The 27,720-nt window shown below is 38.5% G+C and overlaps 1 protein-coding gene across 1 annotated transcript in view; it reads right to left on the reverse strand.

Annotated features, from left to right (window-relative positions):
• scube3 (signal peptide, CUB domain, EGF-like 3) overlaps positions 1–27,720 on the reverse strand; it is a 79,233-nt gene that overhangs the window by 14,717 nt on the left and 36,796 nt on the right. The window contains exons 8-12 of the mRNA XM_056733620.1: positions 18,939–19,082; positions 18,641–18,757; positions 13,526–13,576; positions 8,032–8,148; positions 5,815–5,937 (exon numbers count right to left, since the gene is read on the reverse strand). Of these exons, the coding sequence (XP_056589598.1) occupies positions 5,815–5,937; positions 8,032–8,148; positions 13,526–13,576; positions 18,641–18,757; positions 18,939–19,082 (552 nt within the window). The remainder of the gene's footprint in view (positions 1–5,814; positions 5,938–8,031; positions 8,149–13,525; positions 13,577–18,640; positions 18,758–18,938; positions 19,083–27,720) is intronic.

Below are 27,720 nucleotides of genomic sequence, written 5' to 3' on the forward strand. Positions count from 1 at the left end.
TCTTGTTCAATGTTTAATGTTCTTTTAACAAATTGTTGCCAGTAAATTACATAAATGTAAATCCACAGTAAATTTCTGGCAAACTGCTGAATTATTTTACAGTGTGTGTGTAAGCCAGAGGATTTCTGACTTCTTAACCCCTGTGGACCTAAGTATCCAGGTTTCTCTTAATCTCTCAGTTTGAAACAATGGCATTGTGAGAGGAAAATAAAAGCTGGTCTGTTTATATAGAGCAGATAGAGGCTTTATCTATGACTCCCACCTCAAGAAAAGCAGCCATCTGATAAGAGCTTCCCCTAAACACACTTGAGAAAGAGCTCAAGTCAACGGAGGAATGCGTGCTGCTCTCTCGGAGAGGTGCTGAAGGATGAGACCGATGACAGCCGGGAAAAACACAAAACTCTGTTACAACTCAGATAGAGGAAATATTTTGTTTACATGTTTCACTCACTGGCGCTGTTTATTCTGCGTCGAGACACGGGCTCTGATTTCCTCTCTGAAGATGCAACTTTCTTCGAATGAATCTTTTCTTCTGACAAGCGTTTTGCAACTATTTAGCTTGTTTGTTAACAACGGTAATGAAAATCTTCATATGTATTTAACAAAAGCTCCTACGCTAGTTTCTGCTCTACTCTGTTACCCTTTGTTATAAAATTTGCATAAAAATCTCCAAAGCATTCATGTGATCTGCAGCCAGTGATGTCACTTCCTCTGGCAGGACACTCTGGACAACAGTGAGGTGTCATGATTCTCAATGTGAGACATGGCGTGAGAACCCAATTGCAGGCAGACACGGACGGTAGATGTGACAGGGATGTTTATTAACAAATAAACACAACAAAACAAGACAGGCAAAACAAAAACCCACGAGGGGGAAAACAGGACAGGAATATATAAAACTTAAACAAGAACACTGACTGACTAAACTATAAGACAAACACTGGTAACAAACACTAGACTAAACTCACTTAGACACGGGAAACAGGAACAAGGTAAGACGACTGGAAACAGGAACATGAACAGGTACTGCATACAATGCACGAGCAACGAGACAAAGAAACATGAGGACTCTTTATAGGGAAGGTAATTAACACAAACAAGGAAACAGGAGGGTTGGGCAATGACGCGACCTGAGGAGAGTATGGAAGACCGCAAGGGTCAAAAATATCTCTCCCCACATGAAACAGAGGATTCTGTATGATTCCACCTCTAAACCAAGAAATACCTGACAAGGAGAGGTGGAACCATGACAGTGAGGCATGTCATGCTTTTTTTGTTATTTGTATAAATATTTAGAACAAACCATTAGCATTTGTCATTAATGCTACTGTGATATTGCAGTCAATCTCTCGTTTTGTTTAAAAAACTATAAAAATGCATAAATTCTGTTGTTTTAACATGCCAGTGGTTTCTCGTTTGATGTTAGTTAATAGAGGCCCAAAATTGTGTAAAATGTCAACTCTGTTATCATTTACTCTTGTAACGGTTTCAAAAACTGTTTATATACTTTCTTTTTTAGAAATACTGTATTACAGGTAAATTCAGTAAGAACCCATGCACTGTAAAAACTCATTTGTTTACTTTACTTAATTGAATTGAGCCAACTCGTTGGCTTGATTCAATTAAGTAAGTTTAACTTAAAGGGATATCAGAGGCATATCAAAATTTCCCCATGTTTTAATCACCCTCAAGGCATCCTGCCCGAATATGACTTTCTTCTTGATACGCGTCATAATCTGAAGACCACGCCCACACCAACCGTCTCTTTGCATTGCCAGAAGCTGCCGCCTCCTTGTCATTTATGATTTATAAAAAAAAAAAAATGTCTAAAAGCTGATATGTGACAATGTGTATAGCAAACAAGCTAAAAAAAAACAAGAAATACGTTTTTATAAGCTGTTCGATCCCAAAAAACGAGCGTTTTAGGACATAAACGTGGATTAAAAAGAGATGACAGACCCTCCAATCATCACGCAGACGCTCGGAGTCCAGGCCAGCCAACTCCTCCATTCATCCCAGAGACGCTGAGCGTCCGTGGGCGGGACATAATCGCAGCATTATCCAATGACCGTCTTGTTTCTAAGCATTGAAAAAAACTGTTTAAAGCAGCCCCATTGAAGTCAATGGACGCTGGGCTTCAACAGAGTAATGCACTGTACGCTACGGGAATGAATGAGAAGGAAATCGAGTCAGCCGACCTTAGTAGCTGATTCTGAACGAAATTGTTTTCGTTCGAGATGAACGCGTTTAACTCATTTTTAGTCAATAAAATGTTAACATAATAGTACATATATTTGACCATTCATTTTTTGACAATTATAGGGGAAGCTGAGCTTCCTTGCAGTCTTAAAGAAATCGCGTCTGATTATACCCCATCATCATTTCCTTCCAAGCGGTAGAATGGGAGATAATTTTGGGCCATTTTTTGAAGCTCCATAAAGTGCATCCATCGATCAAAGAACTGTTCACTCACGATTCACTCACATTCTACTGCTTGGAAGCTGCCTCTGAAATATCGCTTTAATTGTAATACTAAAATAATTAAAGTATTTCTTACTTTTATGACTCAAGTTTACTTAAATTGATCAAGTTAAAATGAATAATTTGTACCTGAAATTTTACGTTAACTAAACCAAATATTTATAATTCTATTCAATGAAAAAAATTACCTGATACTGTATGATCAAGGTATCAGCTATTCCGTTTCAATATACCCAAGTGTGTTTAAAGTTTAATGTACAGGTTTGTGGCTCTTCATTTCATTTTTTAATTCAACATTGTAATCTGATATTTACTGATCTTTTTGAGAAATATCTATAGGATTTGTATTAAATCTATAATCATTGACTCGAATCCAGAATCGAATCAAGAGCTTGTGAATCGGAATCGAATCATCAGAATCTATACCCAGCCAACACGGATGCTTGCCAAACTAATAAAGGCCATCGGTCATTAAATGTATATTCCAAACAATTTTACAAACACTAAACACTTCTGTTTCACTTGGTTTTGAAAGAAACTTAGATTGAGAAAAAAGGTCACCAATTGTTTTTATCATTCGTGTGACATTCCTCACAACAATGGTTAGGATCTGTTAACATACCCGATGAGATGCCCTATCTGCCCCACGCTGCCCTTCAGATACCCTGATCACTTCACACAGCCCCGATACCAGCGGTCAGTGCTGTTCCCAGAAGGGAGGTCTGATGATGTGTAGATTGGGATTACTGAGGCTTTGTTTTAAACTCAAATTTTATAATGTGTAGAACCCGTTTAAGCACTCATGCTTAATTGATCATTACTGAACAACCTTTCTAGAAATATTCCCATGACATTTTCAGTGTGTTTGCGAAGCCTGGCGGGATAGTATTACCTTAAATATTCACTGTGGTAAACCTCTGTATTAACACCAAGCTCTCTAGACCAAACCTTATTCCAATCTCATAAACCTAATATACCCCTGGACCCCAGTAAACCAGCAGCCCAGAGACGAGTGTTTAAACGCAGAAGTGGACAGTACTTTTACAGTATCGATACTGTACTGTTTTCACTTCACTACATTATGAAACATATATCATACTTTAACTCCACTACATTTCATAAATAAATGTTTGCATGTTTTTCACCTAAGTAAAAATACTCAAGTAAACGATGTGAAGTAAAAGTACTAGATTTGAGCTTGTACTTAAGTATTACAAGGAAAAAACAACATTTATTCATGAAATGTTGTGTTAAAAAGTATGATATATGCTTTGTAATGTAGTGAAGTCAAATTTTTGTAAAGTAAAAAGACTCTCATAGAGTACAGATTTTTAAAATGTACTTGAGAGTAAAAATACTTCATCTCCACCTCTGTTTAAATGCACTCATAACTTGAGTTACACCATCATGAAGCAATGCAGCGTTTCAATAAATCAATGAACATCAATGCCACAATAAAATATCCCCAGATTGAATCCTTTAACCCCGGAAGTCAGATTTACGTTGAACATCAAGTGATTACACAACACAGAATTGTTTAACATGCTAAGGTATTAAAAATGTCTACAAAATCAAACGTTTAAATGTATTAAAATAGCATGAAGAATATGCAAACGTACTAAAGGTACAGTTTGTAGAAACTGGCGCACGATCAAAACAACAACAACGATGTAGCTTGATGACCCTATGAAGGAGCATGGAATGATGGGATCTGTTGTTTTCAACTCCACCGCTGATACCCATCAATCAGGAAGGAACGAGAAAACATGTTAGCGGATGAGGTAAAGCTTTATAAATGTTGCGAATAATTGTGGTCCATAAATAAGGACTGTTCGAAGAAGCTAGTGGTTTGCTAGACGCTAGACTCTACATCCGCATTTGTTCACGACACTGTTGTCATGTGGTTTCTACGGAATGAAAGGCGGTAACAAAGGGTAACACAGATATGACGCCATTGACAAGCGACTGCACAGCCCGGTGTCACTGATTAGAATGGCGATTTTCCCACGATTTACAAGTAGTTGGAAACATTTGAGATATTGTAAGTACTCAGCTGAACAACATATATTACAGTAGACTAGAGGTTTTGGGATATTTTACTGCAAAATTTTTACAAACTGCACCTTTAACATCCAACACACTGAATAAAACAGCAGAAAATAAAGTGAATTAATGGTAAACTAATGGTAAACAATATGGATAAGCTAATTTATGGAAAAAAGGTTCAATCGACTATAAAAGGTTTTAAAGAAACAAAGCTTTAAAGATCCTTTGACTGAAGGGTTTCTGGGAAATTAAAAAACTGTTCTTCATTTAGTGCCGCCTCCGACTGATGTCGAGTGTCTTGAAAAGAAAACACTGCAGGCATTAAACAAACTGTCATTTGTTACTGCAGTTCATGTGTCTTACGTTCATTTTATTGAAAAGCTTTCTTAAATGAACGTCCTGTACATCATTGTAATGTTTTTAGCTGTGAAGTTGACTCGTTGAATCAGCGTTATACTGTACACAGCGAGTTTGTGAGTATGAACGCACATTGTTATCAGAACGACTCGCAAACACATGACTCTGAACTGATTCGTTTAACAGAATGTAAGAGAAAAGCTATTCCTTCAAAGCTTAGTGAACCACAAGAGAAAGTAGGATGTGAATGAACTTTGATCATTTAGTTAATTATGTGCTGAAAAGTTAGTTGCAAGGGGTAAAAAGCTTGTATTCACATATTCAACTTTTCTGTTCGGGTAAATAAATGTAATGTTTTGTAAGATATTTATTACTGATTTAATAGTTTGCATTAGTTTTCTCTGTTCATTTGTCATCCATTCTTTCATGTTTATTTGGTGAAATCCCGAAGGTCCATATGTTCCACAGAGAAGAGGTCTCTGCTGGGAGCTTCTGGAGGGATCTCTGGTTCTAATCCTCAGTCCTGTAGCCAGGAGCGGTGTGTCACACAGTTCTGTGCCCCTGCTGAGTGAGCGCTACCGCACCGTCAGGCCAAACAGAACATTACTATCCTCGAGCGGTCAATTAAAGTCTCAACCTGCCCCATAAATGAGACCCTGTGACCCGAGTAGACCCCACCTTAACAGACCAAATCTTTAAAAAAATCAAGTAGAAACTAAATATGTTACTTATATTGATCTTAAAAATATATATTGCTTTAATAATTATAATAATAATTATATTTTTATTTTCTCTTTCATTTATTTGACAGTATATATGAGTTAAGCCCTGTGTCGCTCCACTTAAAAGATGTGATGTCTACTGAGCAAAACATCATAAAATATCACTGGATCAAACCAAAAATAGGCAGTCATGTATTGGCCGGCCTACCTTGACATGTCCTCTCATTGGTCAAAAGTTTGTATCCTTTCTTGCAGCTGCACTCAAAGCTGCCCACTGTGTTTCTGCACACATGGTCGCACCCCCCATTGTTCATACGACATTCATCAATGTCTGTAACAAGAGAAAGAGAGTTTGTTATGAACACTGGATAGTATGAACAAAGACACATGTGATGGATTAGAACCATTCCTGTCGGCTTGCTGTGATGCAGACCATAAGTGAATAGTAAATATGCAACAATAAAAAGATAAACAGTGTCATTGAGAGCAGATATGAGGATATGGTCGTCAAAGGAGAAAAGACAGCCAAGACATGATGAGAACAAAAGATGAGACGGAAGTGAGAGGAGAGTTCAAAAGAGGAGAAAATGGGGAGAAGATGAGCCTAGATACGACAAGAGAGACGATGAAACAAGAGGACATGAGAAAATAAGATGAGAAATGAGACGAGAGAAATGAGTCGTAAGAGCACATGAGAGGAGATGAGACATGAGAGGAGATGAGACATGAGAGATGTTAGACGAGTGGAGAGGAGATGTTAGACAATGTTTATTCAGTGGACACATGTGGAGTAAATGTGTGACATCAGGGCATTTCTGCGGTCAGAGAACGTTAGAGACCTCCCGCAGCTCACACAGGAGGAAGTTCTTCAGCACCACGTCTCCTCTGCTCTGTTCTTTAGGAATAATGGATGAATGTATCATCAGCTTTCAGTTGGCTTTGATTGAGCTAAAGTGGATGTTTCTGATTAGTCGAATCATCTGAGGAAATGAGCCGTTCATCTCTGTATCATCTGGACAGAATCACTGCATTACACACAGAATAAAACACCACTTCTCTCTCTCTCCATCTCTCTCTCTTGTGTTTTCTTATGCCAGCAGTCTGGAGATGTTTTACTTTGTTTCTGTTTAAGCAGCACTAATAAAACTGAATACTCTTTTATCGCTCTTGTTAGCGTGTCGCCATGAGGAGAGACAGTGACGGACACATGAACCTAAAAGTCTTCACAAGTATTTCTTTTTTATTAAACTCGAGGCTGATTACATCTAAAGACTGTGTAAAGTATAATCAAACACAATTGTGATCATTTTTCATTCTAAAGACATCTCAAAACAGTTTCCTTAAAGCGTATACGTTTAAATTATATTTCAACTCATGAACTATTTTCTGAGGATACGGTTGAAGTCTATAAATAACAATGAAACATGGTTACAATGAAAAAAACAATTTATCTGTGAATTCAAAAGCATACACTTTTTAGTTTTAAATAGTTGAGAGCTTTTAAAAGGCAGAGTTGGAGCAGGTTGTCGTTTACTTAAAGGAATAGTTCACAAAAATATGAAAGTTCTCTCATAATTTACTCATCCGCATGTCAACCCAGATGTCTAGCATATGAGTTCAGTTCTTCAGGAAAACACAAATAAATGTGGTAAGTTCCAGAGGTGGAAAGAAACTTAATTATTCTTTATTACATTTTTAGTATCTGTCCTTATCAGACTGTTTTACTTTACAACATTATAAAGCATGTATCATACTTTTCACTGCATTTCATAAATTAATGTACTATTTTTACCTTGAAGTACATTAAAAGTATGTTTTTAGTTGTTTTTAATATTTTTATGATAACATTTTACTTGCTTAAAAGTAAGCAGATCAATAGATGTTTTTCCTTTAACGGATGAATAAAGTATCAATCAATCAAGGTACTAGATTTTTAATATACATGCAAAAATGCATTTATGGTGTTATGATGAAATTATTTATATAGTATGATGTATGATTTATAATATATTTAAGCATTTTTCCGATATTATTTCTTCAAAAAAAAATACTTGAAATGTGTTCTATAGTATTCTGAGCTTTTCTCTTCCTTAATAATAATGTTTTACTATGACAACGTTCATGATGCCAACATGGACCCAACTACGTCACTGATTCTTCCAGATATATATTTTTTTAAATAGTCCAGTATTATTAAGAAATGACCAATAATAAAATGATCGCACACATTAAAACTAATTTTCTAACAGAAGTTAACTATCTTTGCGCTAGAAGTGTGATACTTTATCACTGTGTGATTGTGTACATGTGTGTGAACAGTGTTATAGTTTTCATTGAAAGTGTAAAAATGCAGAGAGTTGTTAGAGAGAGAGAGAGATTTAAGGGTGGAGTCAGGTCATAGAAAATATCTTTATCTGACTATTACCTTTACAGGTCTTGCGGTCTTGCTGTAGTGTGAAGCCCACCGGGCAGCTGCATCGCACACCAGTGATAGCATCATGACACGTGCTGTCACATCCGCCATTATTCACCGCACACGTCTCTGAAAAAACACACACGGCAGAAGTCAGTTTTACTGCAGACGTACACGAATGAATCCACATCAAACTTTCCTGTATCGACCTCAGATCTGTTAGTCATTAAACACAACACATGCAGGCTGCCCAGGCTTACTGATCCAACAGGAAATGTCAATGGGGAAAAAGTGTTTGCCAAGCAATTTCACTGTCAATCATTCAGCGTGTTTGTGTGTGAGCAGAACAAAACAGCAATAAAACAGTAGACTACAAAAGATCTATGTTTCTATCTACAGTAAGTAAATGTGGTCGTGGGAAAGGGAGCGGGTGCTGTTGAAGAGAGAGAGAGAGAGAGAGAGATATCAAACACACAAAAACACTGGCTTTTGTGTGAGTAAATTCTATCATTCGGAAGGAATCGATTTAGCCGTAAAACTATGTAAATAGCATCTTTTTATTGAGGAGAACATAGAAAATGTACTGATTTATGAGCACGTTCAATTTGACTTTCCATCAAACTCTACAACATTGACAGATAACCCTAAAACTCAATCTTGAAGGGGTCAATCTAACATACTGACCCGCCCTCTCTGCCACACATACATACCACTCTGTATATTAAAGTGAATCACTCCACAAAACGATTTACAGCTCACTATTAGGGCTTCACAATAGGACAAAAATGACAGCTTGCTTCTTCGATCAGACGTCTTCATACTGTTTCCAGGTGGACTGCTAAAGGCCGACATTCACGTCCCCCAGAAATCCTGTAAAATTCAAACTATCAGACGACTTTCGAACGTGCTGAAGTGTTTCCAGAAAAGTGTGCTTTATGCATCAGATACTCAGTCATCGCTCTGAGATTATAAAAATACCTAAGGAGTCAGTAAGAATAGGCATTTCCTAGTACTTCAGCTGAGTCCGAATTCGCTGCCTATCTCCTATATAGTGCATTTATCGTGTGTCCGCTATATTGTATTGTTGCCTGAATTCTGAGAGAACAGTTCATTCCCTACATTCATCCATTACCTTTTACCCACGATGCACTCTGACTTTGAGTGCACATCGGATGTGCATTCACTCACTCACTATAACACAGAGGATGCCTGCTCAGACGAAACCAGTGAAACCTCAGACCTCCATTCCTCTATTCATATTCCTTACCTCTCCTCCTGTCATATATAAGGCGTGGGAAATGTCATATTTGTCACAAACAACCAAAGCACACAGAGCGTCTGCTGGATAAGCTCCAGGAGAACGTTAGTTGGGAACAAATGGAGATCAAATCCAGTAGATTCTGCAGCATTTCTATCGTCAGGGGCCGGCTTACCAAAGACAGGTTCTGTATAAAGGGCAAGCCCATACCAACTGCATGGACAAGATCATCAAAAACTTTGGACCGTAATACACCGCAGACCTTAATGTCGGTGAAAAGATGGAACATTTAAGGCAAGAGACAGTCAGTGGACTCAAGAAAATCAACAATACCGATCTACTTGGTAAGCTGAAATGTATGAGCTCACAGTGTCTCACGCCAAGAACTTGGAGAGATTGGTGGGTACACAAGTGAGCAAATGGCTTGGGCTACCAAGATGCCTTAGCAAGGCTGTACGTATACGTATATGTGTAAATAAGTATTGAACACATGAAGGTAACAAGGTGCAAAATGGCATAGCAAGCCAGGAGATCACCTGAAATCTGTCAGTATTGAGAGAGAAACCCTGCCCCCTATCAGTACTAATTGATATCAGCTGCTTTACTCCTAATTGATGGCCTATAAAGGCTTCTCATTACCTAGGAGGCACACAGGAAAGACCTCATGATGGGTAAAAGCAAAGAACTCGCTGTAGATCTTCGTAATCTTATCGTTGAAAAGCATTTTGATGGGAATGGTTATAGGCGCATTTCCATAAGGCTGAATGTTCCTGTGAGCACATTGGGGGCAATTATCCGGAAATGGAAAGAGCATCAGTTCACCATAAACCGGCCACGATCGGGCGCTCCACGTAAGATCCCTGTCCGAGGAGTCCAAAGAATAATCAGGAGCGTTCTCCAACAGCCAAGAACCACTCGGGCAGAACTTCAGGAGGGCCTTGCATCAGCAGGTACTGTTGTTTCAAAGAAAACTATAAGCAATACACTGAACCGCCATGGCATCCATGCACGCTCATCACGCAAGACTCCATTGCAGAACAAAAAGCATGTTGAGGCTCGGTTAAAGTTTGCCAAAGAGCATGTGTGAATTCAATATTTGGCTTGATGGCTACATCTGCTGAAAATTGTGTCAATAGCCCACTTAGAAATCCCCTTACTGATAGAAATGCTGATGTGTCAAATACTTATTTTCCCTGCTGTAAATGCAGCAAAATCAGGCTGGAGATGACTCTCAAAGAATCCTGTGTAAGAGTTGCTGCCCCAACATTAGCGACAGAGAGGAAATGGAACCCAGCAACAGAGGTAGAAGATTCAAACGCAGCCCTCATAGGGATATCGTGGGACAAACAGAAACAGAAACAAACAGGCTAAGCTTTATCATAAGTGCTACATATGATATGCTGCCCTCACCAACAAATCTGCATGTTTGGTGTGGACAGGATCCAGTCTGCCACATATGTGCAGCTCCAGCAAACCTTAAACATATTCTTGTGGGTTGTAAGAAGAGCTTGACACAGGGGAGATACACATGGCGCTACAATCAAGTACTAAAGGGCTTGGTAGCAGCAGTAGAGACCAAGAGAGTGGCAGCAAATGCCATTCCCCAAAATGCCCAGGCACACTGGCTAAAATGGCAACCCTTTATTTGGGAGGGGCAGAAAAAGCGGGCCAGCCCTTATCCCCAGATTTAGGTCTGCTGAATGTAGCCAGGGATTGGGAATGCAAGTTGATTTAAACCTTACTTAAAGACTTACTTTCCCCATGGAACCAATCTGCGGCCGGGCATGTTTCTATGGTCCAGCTCCAGTAGACAGTCACCATAATTGAGTTGACTGTACCTTAGGAAGAGCCTATTAATGAAGCATTTGAAAGAAAGAATATCTGGTATGCCAACTTGGCAGCGGAGGCTGTAGATCAGTTCTGGCAGCAAAAGTGTTCCAGGTGTAAGTGGGCTCCTGGGGCAATTCCAGGTAGTGGGTATCAGAGGACATGCCCAACGGACGGTAGTCAATGAACTTGCCACTGTTGCTGAGAGAAGCAGCCACTGGCTGTGTTTGAAACAGAAGGATACAATATGGGCTACCAAATGACCACGTAATAACTAATAACTAATGTAAATATAATGGTGTTGTATGTTGTAATGTTATGCCATACTGGACATGCATTAATGGTGCCAGTGGGGCTAGAACAGCCTTAGCCAAAGGGTTGGTGCATATGGTTGAGTTGAGGTTTTGGAAATGTGTTGCAATGTAATGCCATACGAGACGGGGGGCACTGAGCACACATTAGCGGTGCCAGTGAGGCTAGAACAGACTTAGCCAATGGGTTGGTGTGAATGGTTGCGTTGAGGTGTGATGCCATCGAGCTACCAGCAAAACAAGTGTTGTTGAGGCTGCAGCCACTAATCTGGATGAACTAATTGACACAGGAAGTGGGTTTTAAAGAAGCGTCTGCTAAATGACTAAATATAAATGTTTCAGAGGACAGGTTCAGTGGAGTATAATAAAGAACTGGCCAGTGGTGCAGAAAGAAGAAGTCACTAGCTGTGGTTGAGGCGGATGGAGACAGCATGGGCTACCAAATGACCATGTAACAATGCGACACACACCCAGGTCTGATAAACCTGCGGTTGGCCTCCCTTGGCTGAGGGTATCTTGTGATAAAGGGCCGATAGAAACAACCGCAAAATCCTTATTTGTCATGCTGCCCTACTGATTATTAACGTAAACATTGCATATAATAAAATAACACAAGATCCCATTATGTTCTCTCTCGGCAGCAGAATCTCAGAAAGTTGAGGTCGGGCTCCACAAATAAACTTAAGAGCTTCTTTACCAATTTCATGCATGCACTTTAAACATCAAGCATCAAACACCTTCCTCAGACAAGACAGACATAACATTGACGGGTGTGCGTGTCGAGACCCGCTCTTTCGACAAAATAGCCCAAACTCTGTCAGAATGCTCTTACTGAATGAATGGGCTCGGCTTTGGTCGCATCCCAACACTTGGAAATCTCAATACAGCCTTTATCTCCACAGACAGTAATTCTGTTTTTTTCTCATTCTGGAGGTGTCTATGTGCGTGTTTTAGATGAGTTACTGAAAGACAAGGTGTTAGTGAATGAAGAAAAAACACACTTATTATATTGTGGCCAGCGGGCTGCCTGGTAATACACAATGATCTTTGAGAAAACTTCAGGGATTTCTGCTAAAGTAATGCTGGAAACCTCACTCTATTCGTTGCAATTATGGTCAGCTAATCATTTCCCCATAGAGTTCACCATCTCGTCCTGTCATTCTGACTTCCATTTCAACCTAATATGTTAACGAAAAGTAGTGTGCACAAAAGTCTAAAAGAACACTGTGTTTTTGAGCAAGACTACATTTAACCCTGAATCCCGTTGGCATGTATATGACCATCATGGTAACTGGTCTCAATTTACTTAAGCAAAACCATTCAAAGCATTGCTCAAGAATTCCCTTACAACTGAAAATGTTGGCCAAGTCAGAAACATTCACCAAATAGTTTTAACTCTGGTGGCATGTGACAGCTGTTGGCACGGGTCATTCCTAGCTTTGACCAAACACATCGATCCACATTAAAATCGGTCATTTAAAGATTGTCAAACTCTGTTTTCTGAAACGTCGAAGCTTTCAGGTCGAGAAAATACCAGAGCAGACAGCGAGAAAAACAAATGTAGGAAAATGTTTGGTCCTAAGACAAAGGTTTTCCTAAAGCGCCGGTGTATTCGTGCTTAAATCAAACCAAGTTTACAGAATGAGAAACAGATCTAGCGTCTCACCATCAGCCAGCATGCAGATCGAGTCGCAGAACTTTCTAACCTCAGAGCCTTTGCAAGAGCTTTGTCATGCGTGTTGTGCTCAAAAAAATCAAGTGCCAATCGAACTGCATTAAAAACATTAATTATAGGTAAAATGAGGGCTGAATCAATGCTTCTTTGACCTACACAAGACCTTTATCTAACTTTGAAGGTCTCGGTTGAACATGCTTTCTCATTATAGGATGCAAGATGAATCAGGAGGTCGCAAGCAAAGTTGGGCTCAGGTTCAGACAATTCAAGAAATCAAAACTTGAATTCAAGAAAGAAATCCAATCCCTTGATCTTGGCTGTACTGAACCCTAACCCAAGAAAACAATGCAATGTGAGTTAGTAAGAGTTTCACAACGCCTACTTTGGAAAAGAGGTAGCCAATAGGAATCAAGCTAGAGAAATGGAGATATTTACCATTGGGTAACAGCTGTGGCTGCAGGGGCTGCGGTTGGACACTCCTTTCTTCTGCACACACACACACATTACAGAAACACGGCTTTAGTCTTCCAAAATTGACTCCAACTTTATTCAACAAACTGGCCAATCTTATCCAAAAGTGCTTAACTAAGCTCTAACTCTAACTTGATTTGATGGTTGTATGTTGGCAGGAGCTCAAAACCCCTCTAAAACCATCAATCCGGATCAGCCTGAGCGATGGAAACCAGTCTTTATTTTTACAGCAACCAGCTAACCACCTTCGGCTAGTTTAAACTTCGTTTATACAGCAGTAACATAAAATAAGACTGACAATGTTTAAACCGTTTTGAAACACTTTGTGCAAGGATTAGGATTTTCAGGCACACATGACACAACCGTCCCACGCACAGTGATTTAACATAGCAGACGGCAGAAGACGCACACGGGTTAGTGTAAGTCTGAATACAGCCAGACGCTTGGTGGTAAACATTTAACCGAGCAGGAGGGTGTGAAGTGACATCATGCGGAGATGATTTATCAACCTGGAAGTGACACAGACACATTATAAAAGCATGAATCCCTGTGCAGGACACCTAAAAACGTGTTTTCAGTGTAAAAACAGCTTGTTTCTTAGAAATGAATAAAATATATTTAATGTAGATTTAAGAATTACAGAAGCAATGCTAAATCTTAAAAAGGGCATGTTATTTATCGTTCATATATTTATTTCATTTTAAGTCGGTCTCATTCCTACTTACTTACATCGGTAATGATGATTTGTTATAAATATGATTTACGATGAGCTATCAAAGGAAATTTGAGTTGAGATCAATTTATTTAAACCCATGTAATGATCTGTACACAAAATTACCTGAATTTATATTTTTCAAACCAATGAGGTGACAGAGGGGCAAAAATTTGTTAAAAAAGCTAAAAAATTAAGTGATCATAAAAGATATAAAGTTAATACAATTACGTGGGAAATGTAGATATTTAATCCACATCAGTGAACTATGATATAGTATTACAGACCTCCTCGTCTATACACATGAACTGAACTCATTCGGTTCCCCTGTAGTAAAATGAATGCCAGCCACCATCTGAACTGCCGCATCCTTCACAACTTGCAAAAGGCAACTCAAAATATGTTCCACATTTAACCAATGACTGTCTATGTTTTATGTCTAATTTAAAAAAGTATTTAATGTTGTTCATTCTCTCCCTTGCTTACTTCAGCATTAATCCTTCTAGTAACATGGTCTTGTAAACTATAGGTCCTGTAATATTCTCCAACTTGTAAGTCGCTTGGTAAAAGCGTCTGCCAATGTAATGAAGGTGTGCGAACATATTCGGTTTATTGTCATCCCATCTGCTCACATCGCGGACCCAACGCAGCCCGTTCCAAATCACCTGCTAAACTTGCCAAAGCAAAACTGCCACAACAGATTGTGAGAGATGAAAGCTGAATAAAGTGCAAAAATAAACAGAACGGCTAATACGCATCAGTGCCGAAGCAGTGAGTGAAGATGAAGAGAAAGAGAGAAAGAGGATGAGTGAAGATCAAGAAACACATAAAAGCCACCCAGTAAGATCAGAGCGATCGATTTTTGCCCAACAAACGTGGCCAAACTGCCATTTCAAGATTAAAGTCCAAGAACTGGCGTGCAGGGCGCTGAAGCAAAGGATGTTCCCAAAATGACCAGAGATCATTAAGAAGCTATTGTAAATTGTGAACACCTGTTCGTAGGGATTCATATCACGTTAATGAGGGCTGACGAACAAAACGCCAAACTATTTCTGTGAGGCCAAGTCCTGGACGTGTTCCAATCATTAACCAAAGGATGTGAAAATGTCTCTAACATGTGTGGAAGAGTTTACTATACGTCTGATCCCTGGAACTGTTCTATTCTCATGCTTTGGGTGTTTCTACTAAAGACACTTTTAGCCCAGAACAGCTATAATTTTGTCAAAGTATGAAAAATAATCCATAATGACACCGCTGTCTCCCTGGTAACTGAGCACAATAACTTTTTATAAAACTTGCAAAAGTGACACTACAAAGGGTGCTTAAAATAATTTTCATCCGATGCATATTTATATATTTCATTTTACTCATATTTGAGTCTATAACTTAAGTTTAATTTTGAACTATAATAATTAAAAAATTTGAAGACGAAGAAGGTTATAGGAATCATTCACCAAACTATGACATTTTTCTCATAATTTACCCATCTCCATGGCATCCCAGATCCATATGATGTATTTTCTTTAGTTAAACACAAATTCATAATTTTATAATAAAATGCTGTCATGTTATCTTCTTATGGCGATGAAAACAAATATGACAACAACCTGATGTATCACCATACTGTATTTGAACTTACCATGCACTATATTTTGTCGTGGATATGACAAACGCTAAATACGATTAAAATATGAATTTCTTGCATTAACTTTCAATTCACTTCAGAGAACTGGAGTCATTTTGATTACTTCAATGATGGATATTTGGGCTTTGTGGAGCCATGTTGACCCTTAAATAAGAAGATAATATGATATGCTATCCTGTTATATTCTTTAATATAAAATTAACTTATTTTTGTATATAATTAAAGTCTAATATAAAATTATTAGTTTGTGTTCAACCGAAGAAACACAGTCATGTACATTTGACATGAGTCAATGATGAGATAACATTTATATTTGGGCAACCTACTCTCCAAAAGTAAAGTTGAAATCTCCTAGCTTGAATAAAACTTAAACCAGAGACATAAATATGCCCCTAATTGAAAAAGCGCCCAACTAGCTTCATTTCTCACCTTCTCTTATCACATGAGCGGTTTCCATCTCCTCGGGGGATTGTGGGTAAGCCACATCAATTACTCGGTGACTCCAGCCCTCGCTCAACAGGGTCTCATTAATAAGTTCAGCTTGTTTTATTGTGGCTTTCTGGCCTATTAGAGCTCGCGAAAGAGAGAGACGCAGCCAGCGGCGTTTCCGACCGCGACCCAGCCTTCGGCCGCGCTCGATCTGGATTCCTGTGGGGGGATGTGCGACCCTGACAGATTCACCGCAAGCCTCTGGCCTCTGTGGCCTGTTCTTTTCCACAGCAGTGGATTCAATGATGTCTTTGGGGCTGTCAAAGCAGCCAGACGTCTCATTTGCGGATCTGCTAGGAGGTTTGAGGGGGAATAGAAGGATAATAACAGGCCATCTCAGCAAGACCTTGACATAATAGCTGAGAAAGTGAGAGCAGAGAGAGAGAGAGAGAAAAGGAGAGCAGGAAATGGGCAGATTAACCAATACTTTGGTCGAGTCGAGCTGCAAGGTCCCAACGAGACACCGTGATCTTTTGGCTGCTGATATTGTGCTGTTAAAGTTCTCCGCTCAAGTGTTTGTTTGTATTTGAATGCGGCCGAATGAGGCGGACAGACAAGTTACTGCCGTCTGCGGCTTGTTTTATGACTTTTCCAGCTAATATGGCAGAACAGAAGACAATCCAACACTCATTTTCAGCTTCAACAAACGGTGATTAAAATGTATCTGCGTCCACTGCACACTGCAAAAAATGACATTCTTGCTAAGCATTTTTGGCTCGTTTTCAGTAAAACTATCTAAAACTTCTTAAATCAATATCCAATCACTTGACAAGAAAAGTGACCAAAGATAGTTTGTCTTGTTTTATGAAAAATTATAAAAGAATCAATTAAATGTATTTTTCCTCACCCCATTGGCAGATTTTTTGGTTGTTTTTACCATAAAACTTAATTCTTATACTTTTCTCCTTAAAAAAGGAGACTAAACATCTTAGGTCACTTTTTTGTCAAGAAAGTGCATCTTGATTTAAGAATGTACAAAACAGACAAAATCACATTTTTTGCAGTGCATCATTTACTGGTTTATAATCTGAGCTTAGCCAACAAGTTTAAAAATATGAACTAGGATTCATAATGCAAGTATTTCTCTATTAATGAATCCCCTAAAGCAACATCTGCATAATAATTTAACCCAAAACCCAAAGTAAAAAATCTTCCCACAAACCTTAACTGCATTATCACATAAACTTCAACCGTATGCAAATGTCTTTTTTGAACATTACGTGATCTTTGTCTTCACAGAAGATTTAATTCTCACATGCAAAATCAACTGCCACGAAGAATTAGATAACAGGCTTCCAGCTTTTGAGCTAGCAAAGAAAAATAGCAGAATAGAATGCCAAATGATTCAAGTCATAAATGTATATATACATTGATACCTCATTGTGTGTTAACATAAGTTCCATTATATTGGAAAGGTCAATACACATGAATGTAAACAAAACACACATGTATGAATATCAAATGTTATGTGCTGTTGCGCAAACCCAAACATTATAATTGCTAAGCAAGACAAAGGTGTTGGCTAAGTTAAAAAACCTGTTATATAGATTTCACACATATTAAAACACAGACCAACACATTCTCACCTGTGAAAGGTTCTTCAGGAATTTAAATCAAAGCAGTTTTTACAACCATCTTGGAAAATGTATTGATTTTTACCGTGAGAGGCATGCTTAACTAATATTTGGAGTGGTAAAAACAGAGCTCAAAAGTTGCATCTATGTATACACATCTATAATGTAACCTGGTAAGAAGTGAAGTCAAAACCGTGTTACATAGGAAATGTGTTAACAAATTAAACAGCGAAGGATAAATAAAATCAACAGCAAAGAGCAACAGTGAGGGCCAAAGCACAACGCCACACAACTCTTCACATGCGATGATTTCTGTCAAATATTTCAGCTTTATACCTTAGGTGCAAGTGAACAGACAAATGGAAACTCTGGTTTACGCTTCATTTATATACATATGTTAAAGACAATGCGCTCACTTTAAAAACACACACTAATCCATATTCAATGTAAGTCATTGAATTCAAATGGAACTCAAGCCTGATTCTTAGCAAAACATTACTTTTTCATCAAACGTATTTCCTTGTGTCTGACATCTCCGCTCTGAGGGATGAGGGAAGTCAGCTTCGAAGCAAAATTGATTCTATCGAATCCTATTTTAGGGCACATTATTCCAAGAAAAACTATCATGTTTCATTAAAATGTAGCACATACAAACTCACCTACACAGGTCTTCCCATCAGTGTGTAGAGCAAACTTCATGTGACACAAACATCTGGGCCCGTGGTCCATCTCCTCACAGATGTGCTGACATCCTCCGTTACCATAGTTACATGTCACTAGACAAAAATATGAGCTAGTATTAGTCTCTCATAGACAATGTGTCGTTCTGTCTTTTAGCCTGTCAATGGAAACAGACTAAAGACACAGAAGATATTAACAGCCTGCCACTTTCCTCTGTCTTTGTTTTTGTTCTTTGTTGACCTTTATCGCCTGTTTGTATAAAAGACTTTGACTCACATTTACAGTCCCGGTTGTTTTTGGTGAGCTGGAATCCCGGCCGGCACTCGCAGGCGATGGTTCCTTTGGGTGTTTCTCGGCAGATGTGAGCACAGTGGTTTTTGTCCATGCAGGTGGGTACATCTGTAGTTCCATTGAAGCGTACTGCAGACCATGAAGAATGGACAGAGAAAAAGGATTTGATGACTTTATCTACACATATTTAAGCCATTAACATTCTCCTGGTTTTGACATTGGGTGACATTGTGTGTCATTTCTCCAGCATGGACAAGAGTGCGCTTGTGACCAATAATTAACATCCCAGTCTAAAAAAATCCGCATGTGTGGTTTTCTAACCACATTTCTACTTTTCACGTTATTCACGCATAAGTCGTCTTGCATTAGAGTTTACAACATGACTTATGCACACGATTCCTAGTTCAACTTATTGGAAAAGCCACAAAATTAAACAAGATATATCTTTTTAATATCTCAATAATTTCTACTATAGGCATCAAGATAAACGGAGAGACAACTGCATTCTCATGCAGTCTCAACTGCATCTCGGATAAAATCCAGATAACTCGCAAATGTCTACATTCAAGTTTCAGAATAGATCTGAACGAAAATCTGCAATCAAAAGTCATTGAGGATCTCAATATGAACTCAAACATTTCTCATCAAATTTGCCCAAATCCTGATTAATGTACCTCTATAGTCTACATTCATTTTACACCTCCATACTCTTCATGGATTTAGATAATTGACAGAATTTTTTATTTCCTTTAAACTATTTTATAAGAAACATCTAAGACTGAGCTGATAATTAAGACAAAAGTATCAAAACAAAATACACACAGTAACTGAAAGAGCAACAACTAAACAATAACACTTTCATCTGTGATCACATTACCCTTATATTGTTCCTTTACAATCACATATCACCTCATATCGTAAGAATCACAATATGTATGTGTCTAAAGATAAGTTGTATGGACTGCATTCATGATACTTTTATTCTGCTTTTACACACTTTTTTGTTTTGCTCGGTTAAGTTCAGAACCTCTGTTTGAGCGATAAGCTTTACTTTTCTTTGACTGACCCAAGATCAGAATCATGTCCACCAGTGTTTGAACAGTAAGAGGAGAACAGAAAACCCCCACTGACTTCAGACCCCAGGACGCATCTGTGTCAACAGACCCTCCACACCATGAAAAAGCAGCAGAGAGAACCACAGGGAGCTGAACACAGTCAGAACCTCTATATCCGCCATTATATAACAGAAAAGCTTATATCACACCACCAATCCAACAGTGACGACTAAAAAAATATATACTGCTCTTTCCTAGCACATGAGACTTTAAGTGTTCCCGTGTTTTGCTTAATGATAAACTTTGTCTCAGATGCTTGTCTTTGTTCTTAGAAGGAATGAAAATGATAAACTGAGATGAGACAATTGCTAAAAAATAATTAAGAGTATTAAACTATGAGAGCACAGATCAGGTCAGTTTAAATTCCATTACACACAAATGGAACATCAACAAGATCTCCTTGAATTGTGGGATACATTTTAGGGACACTGACTACGTTCACATGGACATCAGTAATCCAATTTGTTCCATGCAGAACGCATTCCTGCTCTTAAGGCCATCAAGGCACCTCATAATATAACTTTCCTTAAGAGTTATAAACATTATCCTTGTTTCCCATTCGGAAAACAAGCTTTGAAGCCACGCTCTTTTGTTTGCCGTCAAACTGTTGACCACTGCCGTGTGTGTTTCTCATCGTAAAGTGCCGAGAAAAGTCCTATACCTCAAAAAATGACCTTTTTACTTAGAGATTTTTTTACATTTGTACCGGAAAATAATACAAAAATACTAAGGTAATTTTGCTAAAGAAGAAAATGCATCTTGAAAAAAGTAATTTTTGTAGTGTAGGATTTTTTGCGGTACATTGCGATGATACACACACGCAGTGGTCAACAACAAAGAAGAAATTATTAAATAATGCATACTGTATTAATACAAGTTTAAAATTCAATAGAACCAACTAATTTCTAAACAAAACCATCAAAACGCTGTCATTAAAATGCAGTTTAACACACAGAGGTCAAGAAACAACGCTGAAAACAGACATTCAACCTGCTTGAAGACAACACACACATTCACACACACACCCCGAGGGCAGTTTTTAAGCAAACCCTCCGAGCACAATTTACAGGAAACCTTTCCCCTCCGTAGCGAAAAACCGCTGACAAATGTGAACCAAGGGGCAACAGAGCTGAACGTTTTGGTTTCAATTAGTAATTCACAACCGTTCACATCTGCCTGCATAACTTTGATTCATTAGAACATTTTGTTTTCCGTTTCTGCTGCCAAAAAAAAACATTGTACCATTTTTTACTCTCTCGCACTTGGGAACTGACGTCTGAGCAACCTTCTGATTCCTCCAATTCTCTCTCGCTCTCCCTGCATCTCTTGCAAAGCCGTGAATGATAATGTTTCACAAAGTGCCTGGAAGTCACAGAAGTGTGCTTTTGACAAACTTTCAAAGCTCTGAGAAGCAGCCGTTCGGGTTTTGTGCCGTTTCTCTAAAGAAGTTCTTGTTGTAAGATCCAGACAAATCCATGAATCTATTGATCCTGTGAGATTTGTATAATTACAAGAATAATTTTTTATTCAAGATTGACAAAAAGCCTAAAAAGTTCAAGACGCACTTTAGGGGCTGTGTCCACCGAGGCCCATTTAAGCAGCTGAAAACGCCAGGAGCTCGGCTGAATACGCCCGCAAGTTGAGCATTTTTCAATTCTGGAACCTCGGCCTGCCCTGATCGTGGGAAAAACGCATAGCACCAGCGCTGAGCACGGGAAAAAACGCCAGCTGTGCAAATTTTCAAAAAAACACTCCGTAGGCCGGCACAAACACCTTGGTGGACACAGCCCCTCATGTAGGCCTCGAAAATGATGCAGGTCATGCAAGTTCATAAAACTTCCAGAGAGGGTCTCGTATCACTTAAAGAGGGTCTTGGTCTCAAGAAAACCCATCTCAGTTCTGCAGATCTATTCATCACGGTTGGGTCAAAATCCGGTCCGGAGATTCTCAAAAGAGCAGTAAATTGTTATAATGAGCCTTTTTTCCACCAAGAGGTGTAACCACCCCTGAAGTCATCCCCCTAACTCCCTGACCATTCCCAGCCGGACGTATCATTACGAGAGTTGGTTTAATCACTTCTGAGACTTTGCTCTTTAGAAACATGGAGTTGACTGATAGGAAATTGGAAGAATTTAACACCAGAGTTGGGGTTTGAAAAGAATTAAAAGTGGACGATTAGAGTCTGTACCACTACAAAACATGTCTACATGTGGAGGGCAACAAAATTCACTGAGTGATGGCCAGCGAGGAAAAGTGAAAGATCTTATGGCAGAGGATTTAACATGTGAACTTTTTCATTAGTAAATTTAATTTCTGTTGCAAATATTCCCTAATAAACCACACACAACACACTCAAGAAGCTCCTTTATACAACACATGATAACTCTACCAGAGCTTCAGCTAAATTTAATTCATGTCAGAATTACTGTTATTATGAGTTTCCTACTGGTAAAAAAACGTTTTTTTAATTCATAATTACAAGTTTGAAACACAGAAATTTATTTAAACTTACCACTGGGATGTTATTTAAAAATGCTCCTTCTATATATTGGTATGCACTGAAATGAAAATTATTCACCAAAACCAAATAAAATGAAACAATTGGCTGAAGGCAGTATCACGTTTTTTTTTTACAATTTTCCTTTTCTTCTAAAGCATGCACGTCACCCTCTTTTCGTTGGTTGCTGCATGATCGCAAAAGTGTCATTGTTCTTATTCAGCAGAACACCAAACTTTTTGCGATTTTCAGACTAATAATGTTGATTGTGAAACAATCGATGCATCTCTAGTATGTATGTCCTTGTTTATTTGGCAGAATAGATGTTAAATGTGTTTCACTCTCTGTTACTCTTACAGTTAAATACCCCAACAAAACTACTACAGTTGCAAAAAAAGAATTTTCAGATCTGATTGAAATATCTGCTACCTTTTCAACGGCAGAATTTTTCAGCAATATTCCACCATGAGCCCAAGGCAGGTGAACTTCATGCAGAAAAACAGAAAAAATACTGACGTACTATCAAAGCGATTCTGTATGAATTCTCTGATGTTCATGCCAACAAAAACAGCACAGACACAGAGGACGCCATCAGACGTGCGTGTATTCATCGGGAAGCTTTAGACTTCAGCACCTCTGTGGAAGAGTTGGCACACTGAAACGCTCTTCTAACTAGTCGTTGGGTGATGTGTAAACAATTCTTCTCAAAACCTCTGAACCGCGGAGAACATTCAGTTATGTACGTGGCTTTCCCATAAGTGAGAACACAAACCTGGAAATCTGTCTTTTGTGCGAGTTGTGTAACACAAACTTCTTTACAAACAAACATAACAGACCATATCCAACTTTAGTACGCTCAACAGCACAGAAACCTAATATGCCATTTGAACTATTCGGACTAGAATGCTACGAAAAGTACAAATAAATACAATGGATCAACATATCAAATGAGATTTCAAACAAATATAGTCCTCTGTACAAGTGAAGGTTATGTCACATGGTTGCCGTGGCAATCAGCTGCAGCCTCCGACTTCACATTTCCAGATGGAGGAATTAATGTGACCTGTAAGCAATTAAATCCAACACCTATTCTGTTCCCAAAGCGTATAAACAGGAATTTATGGGGTGTCTACTGTAAAAAGTCTACACCCCGAAACCCAGTTATTAACCTCACTTACTGCAGACAGAATTATACTATAAACTAATAACATACCACACGGCATATTAACTTCCTAAAGCATCATTTGAAACACTTGAAAACACATGTTAAATGACAATGGCCAGTAAAAAGGTGAATATAGCTAGAAAGATCAGAATATGCACACAACCCGCAGTAGTAAAAGTCTAGCACATTACTTCAATTATTCAATTCTAAAGGACTCTTAAAATTTAACAAGTTGATATAAATGCCACAGGGAAGAACTGGGTCTGGAAGTATATAACTCCGCAAAGACAATGTTGAGTACTTTTAATTAAATTGAATACAATAAATATACAAAAAAGGTATACAAATTGAATCGAAGTGACATATTAAAATAAATTGTTACATTATAACCAAACATAGAGAGGAAGTTAACTTTGGACCAGGTGTGTCAATCTGATGAAACTGCCGGTAATATGGGTATAGTATAAAAAATAAAAAAGCAAAATAAAACAATCAGACAATAAGACAAAGTTAAATATATACTTTTAATTATGGCAAGACTACAGCTAATTGAAGACAAAACATTTTTAGGTTTCGCTCACAATATCAAATTTTCACTGAACTGTTATCGTGGCCAAAGAATAAAAATTCACAAAGACAAGATTGCGTTAACGTTTTTAAATAAATAAATGATGTTATCAGTCAAATTAATCTGGTAGGGGGTGATTCGCTGCAAATTTGTCTTTTTTCTTTGTCTTTGGTGCGTTATCAGTTGCCCATGCATGTATTAGACACGTAAAATTGCGAAAATTTAAGTGTCGGGACAAAATATGTATTTTATCTAGAAGCGAAAGCTCACCCAGACCTGACTGAAACGCCTTGTGTAACCACACCCTGGCGAATCTACGTCAGTTCGTAACACTATTTGACTTAGAGGTGGGAGTACCTGTCGGTACAATTGCTTTGGAAGCTGATGTTTCAAAAATGGTAAGAAGGATTTCATTTCTGTGCAGTATTCGACCAATCACTAAGCACTAGTGAACTGGTCAATCATAGCACACCTTGCTCTTCACAGCGATAAGCTTTGTAAAATATCAGCTCGTTACAGAGAGGCGGAGCAAAAGGAGATGCAAACATGCACGGCATGTGGACAATACAGCATTTTTAACCTTAAATCGTGTATACACATTATATTACATCTAAAGCAAACAATAATATTTTTTAAGCCGCGTCAAATGACCCCTTTAAATTGGTTTATTTTGCAATTTGGTCATTGAATCCCACTAAATCTTTAAACAGGTGCTGAATAGTTTACGATTTTACGATATGTGTGAAATAACATGATATCGTCTTTTCAATTCACGATTATCTATTAACAATCAATAACAGTATATTGTGACACCTATAATATCAAGTGTTGTTCAAATCTGGAAAGATATTAAATGTTATGTATATCACCGAGCCCTGCTACTCATCACAATATCTTGCATATTGTTAAATATGTGAAATAGTATTCTACATGGTTGATCAAATAAATGAAGACAAGCAGGACAGCTTGAGGGATTCTCTGTTTTTGTATTGGTTTTACAAAAACTATCATGGGTTTCAACATACCTTAAAACTCATAAATATGACAAGTGATTGTGATGAGTCACCACAAACTAGCAGATAGAGATTCTCTTTCAACTAAGCGTAATCTATTGAGACAGGAACACTGTTTAACTTCCCTTAAATTATATTTGTTCAACAAATACCCCAGTAGATCTGATTCTACACAGCCAAGGAGCATTCGCACGCCGCTCTGATCACTGAAAGTTACTGAATCACATTCTGTCATCTCCATCAAAAGCAATTTAGTCTTGGCAGAGCTGTATCTTCTCTTCTTTCTAGCCCAAAGCGACGGGCTTCCAGAGTTTGATGAGGCTACGAATCTGTGAAAACTACCGTGCGGGTCACTGTTTGACAGTCGGGGATCAGGGAAAAGGTTCGAAACAAACTTAAACATGACAGTTCAGAAAAAAGTCGTTAAATTACCAGCATGCAGCAGAGAGTTTTGGAGACGAAAGTTTAGGTCATGAGGAGTTTGTTGCCTGGACGTTAACTCCTCCGACGAAGTTAGCACGAACTCCTCGAGATTCCATAATTACATGTGACAAGCGTCTTTGATGACTAGCAATTATGCGTTTATTTATGTACAGCATGCGTTCCAAAAACAATCCTCGCGTGGTTTTGTAATGATGTGAATTTTAGTCTGCCTCGCAGAAGACTTTCGATTGGAACGGCCAGATTAGACCTACTCTCTTCTGAACTCTCTTTGGGGTTTTTCCTCAAATAAAATGTGAAGAGGTGAGTAAAACTGCCAAAAAAAGTTTTTTACACTGAAAAAACTACCACATTTGACACAATCAAATAAATGTTATGATATGACGAACTGCGGATCTGTGTGTCTGCATGTCTGTCTGTGAGAGATAGTTTGTGTGATTGTGCACGCGTGCGCATGCTTTATGATATGACAAACGGTGGTTCAGTATGTCTGCATGTCTGTCAGTGAAAGACAGTTTGTGTGATTGTGTGTGTGTGTGTTGTGCTTGCTTTATGATATGAAAAAACTGCGGATCTGAGTGTCTTCATGTCTGTCTGTGAGAGAGAGTTTGTGTGTGTGCATGCGTGCGCGTGCTTTATGATATGACAAACGGTGGATATGTGTGTCTGCATGTCTGTCTGTGAGAGAGAGTTTGTGTGTGTGCCTGAGTGTGCGTGCGCTTTATGATTTGACAAACTGCGGATTCGCGTGATTGCATGTCTGTCTGTGAGAGAGAGTTTGTGTGTGTGTTTATGATGTGTGAAACTGTGCGTTTTGGGCATGTGTGAGTCCGCACTCCAGACTTCGAGCATGTCAATTGACGAGACTTTTGGAAGAAGGCAGCCATTTTTATTACTAAGTGAATATGCAGAGCATTGCACTGACCACAACACAAAACACATGTGCTGATATTCAGCCGTTTTAAAAGCTGTGTGTCCTTCACAGGTGTGACGCAGTGAAACAGATGCATCAGTGATTCAATCAGCTTTCATCAGAACTTTTCGCATCATCATGCTCTGATCGATGAAAAGTTGTGAAATGGACACATGGAGACTTGAGGTCAAGTTTACCATAAACTGTCTTTGCAAATGGTAAGACTTGTATTTCAAATCTATCATTATAAGTTTGTATTGCCGTAATCTTTAAAGTATTCTAACAAGCCATCATTCAATTATGGTATTAACTTTAAAGACTTCAACGGTGTCCTAAAAAATTATCTTAACAGCTTTTAGTTATCATTATTAAGCAACATTCCGTTCAAGCTCTAGAAAGCACAACACTTCAATTACCTTGGAAAAACATTCAAGACGCAGTGAAAATGAGCTTGTGTGATTATCAAGTACTTTCCGATGGATTTTCTCATCTCAGACATCACCACTAAGCCCGAGGCTAGACTTCCTCATCTTTTTCTCTGCATCAATCCGACACACATAAGCTGTCATTGAAGAACGTGTTTGCGAAGGAAAGTACTTTTCGTCTAACAACCACAATATAGACACAACCGCAGGTATTGCTACGACAACAATGAGTCTGAAACGTCTACCAGATGCCTTCATTGAACAGCTAGCTGCTCGGGGGCCGGACTCATGTAACAATGGATCCGCAGTCACGCACACGAGGACAAACTAGTATGGAAGAATAAGAAAAATGTATATGACTGCGTTTCATCTGTGAAGCAGGGCACATGTATCCACTGATGACAAGAGAGAGAGAAAGACACAAATGGACATGTGGTAAAGTTTATATTAGTTTATAAAAATTAACATTTCCCGGCCTGGTTTTTGAAGTGTAAAAATTTGGAAAGAAAGGGTTTAACATGATCTAAAGAAATGTTATATCTAGAACGTATAAGTTTCACAGTAAAACAGAAAAGTAGATGTTTTTAAGACGTTTTAAAGAAGCTTTTCAATCTTTTTCATACCATTACA

Source organism: Triplophysa dalaica, chromosome 20 (assembly GCF_015846415.1).
Source record: "Triplophysa dalaica isolate WHDGS20190420 chromosome 20, ASM1584641v1, whole genome shotgun sequence".
NCBI lineage: Eukaryota > Metazoa > Chordata > Actinopteri > Cypriniformes > Nemacheilidae > Triplophysa > Triplophysa dalaica.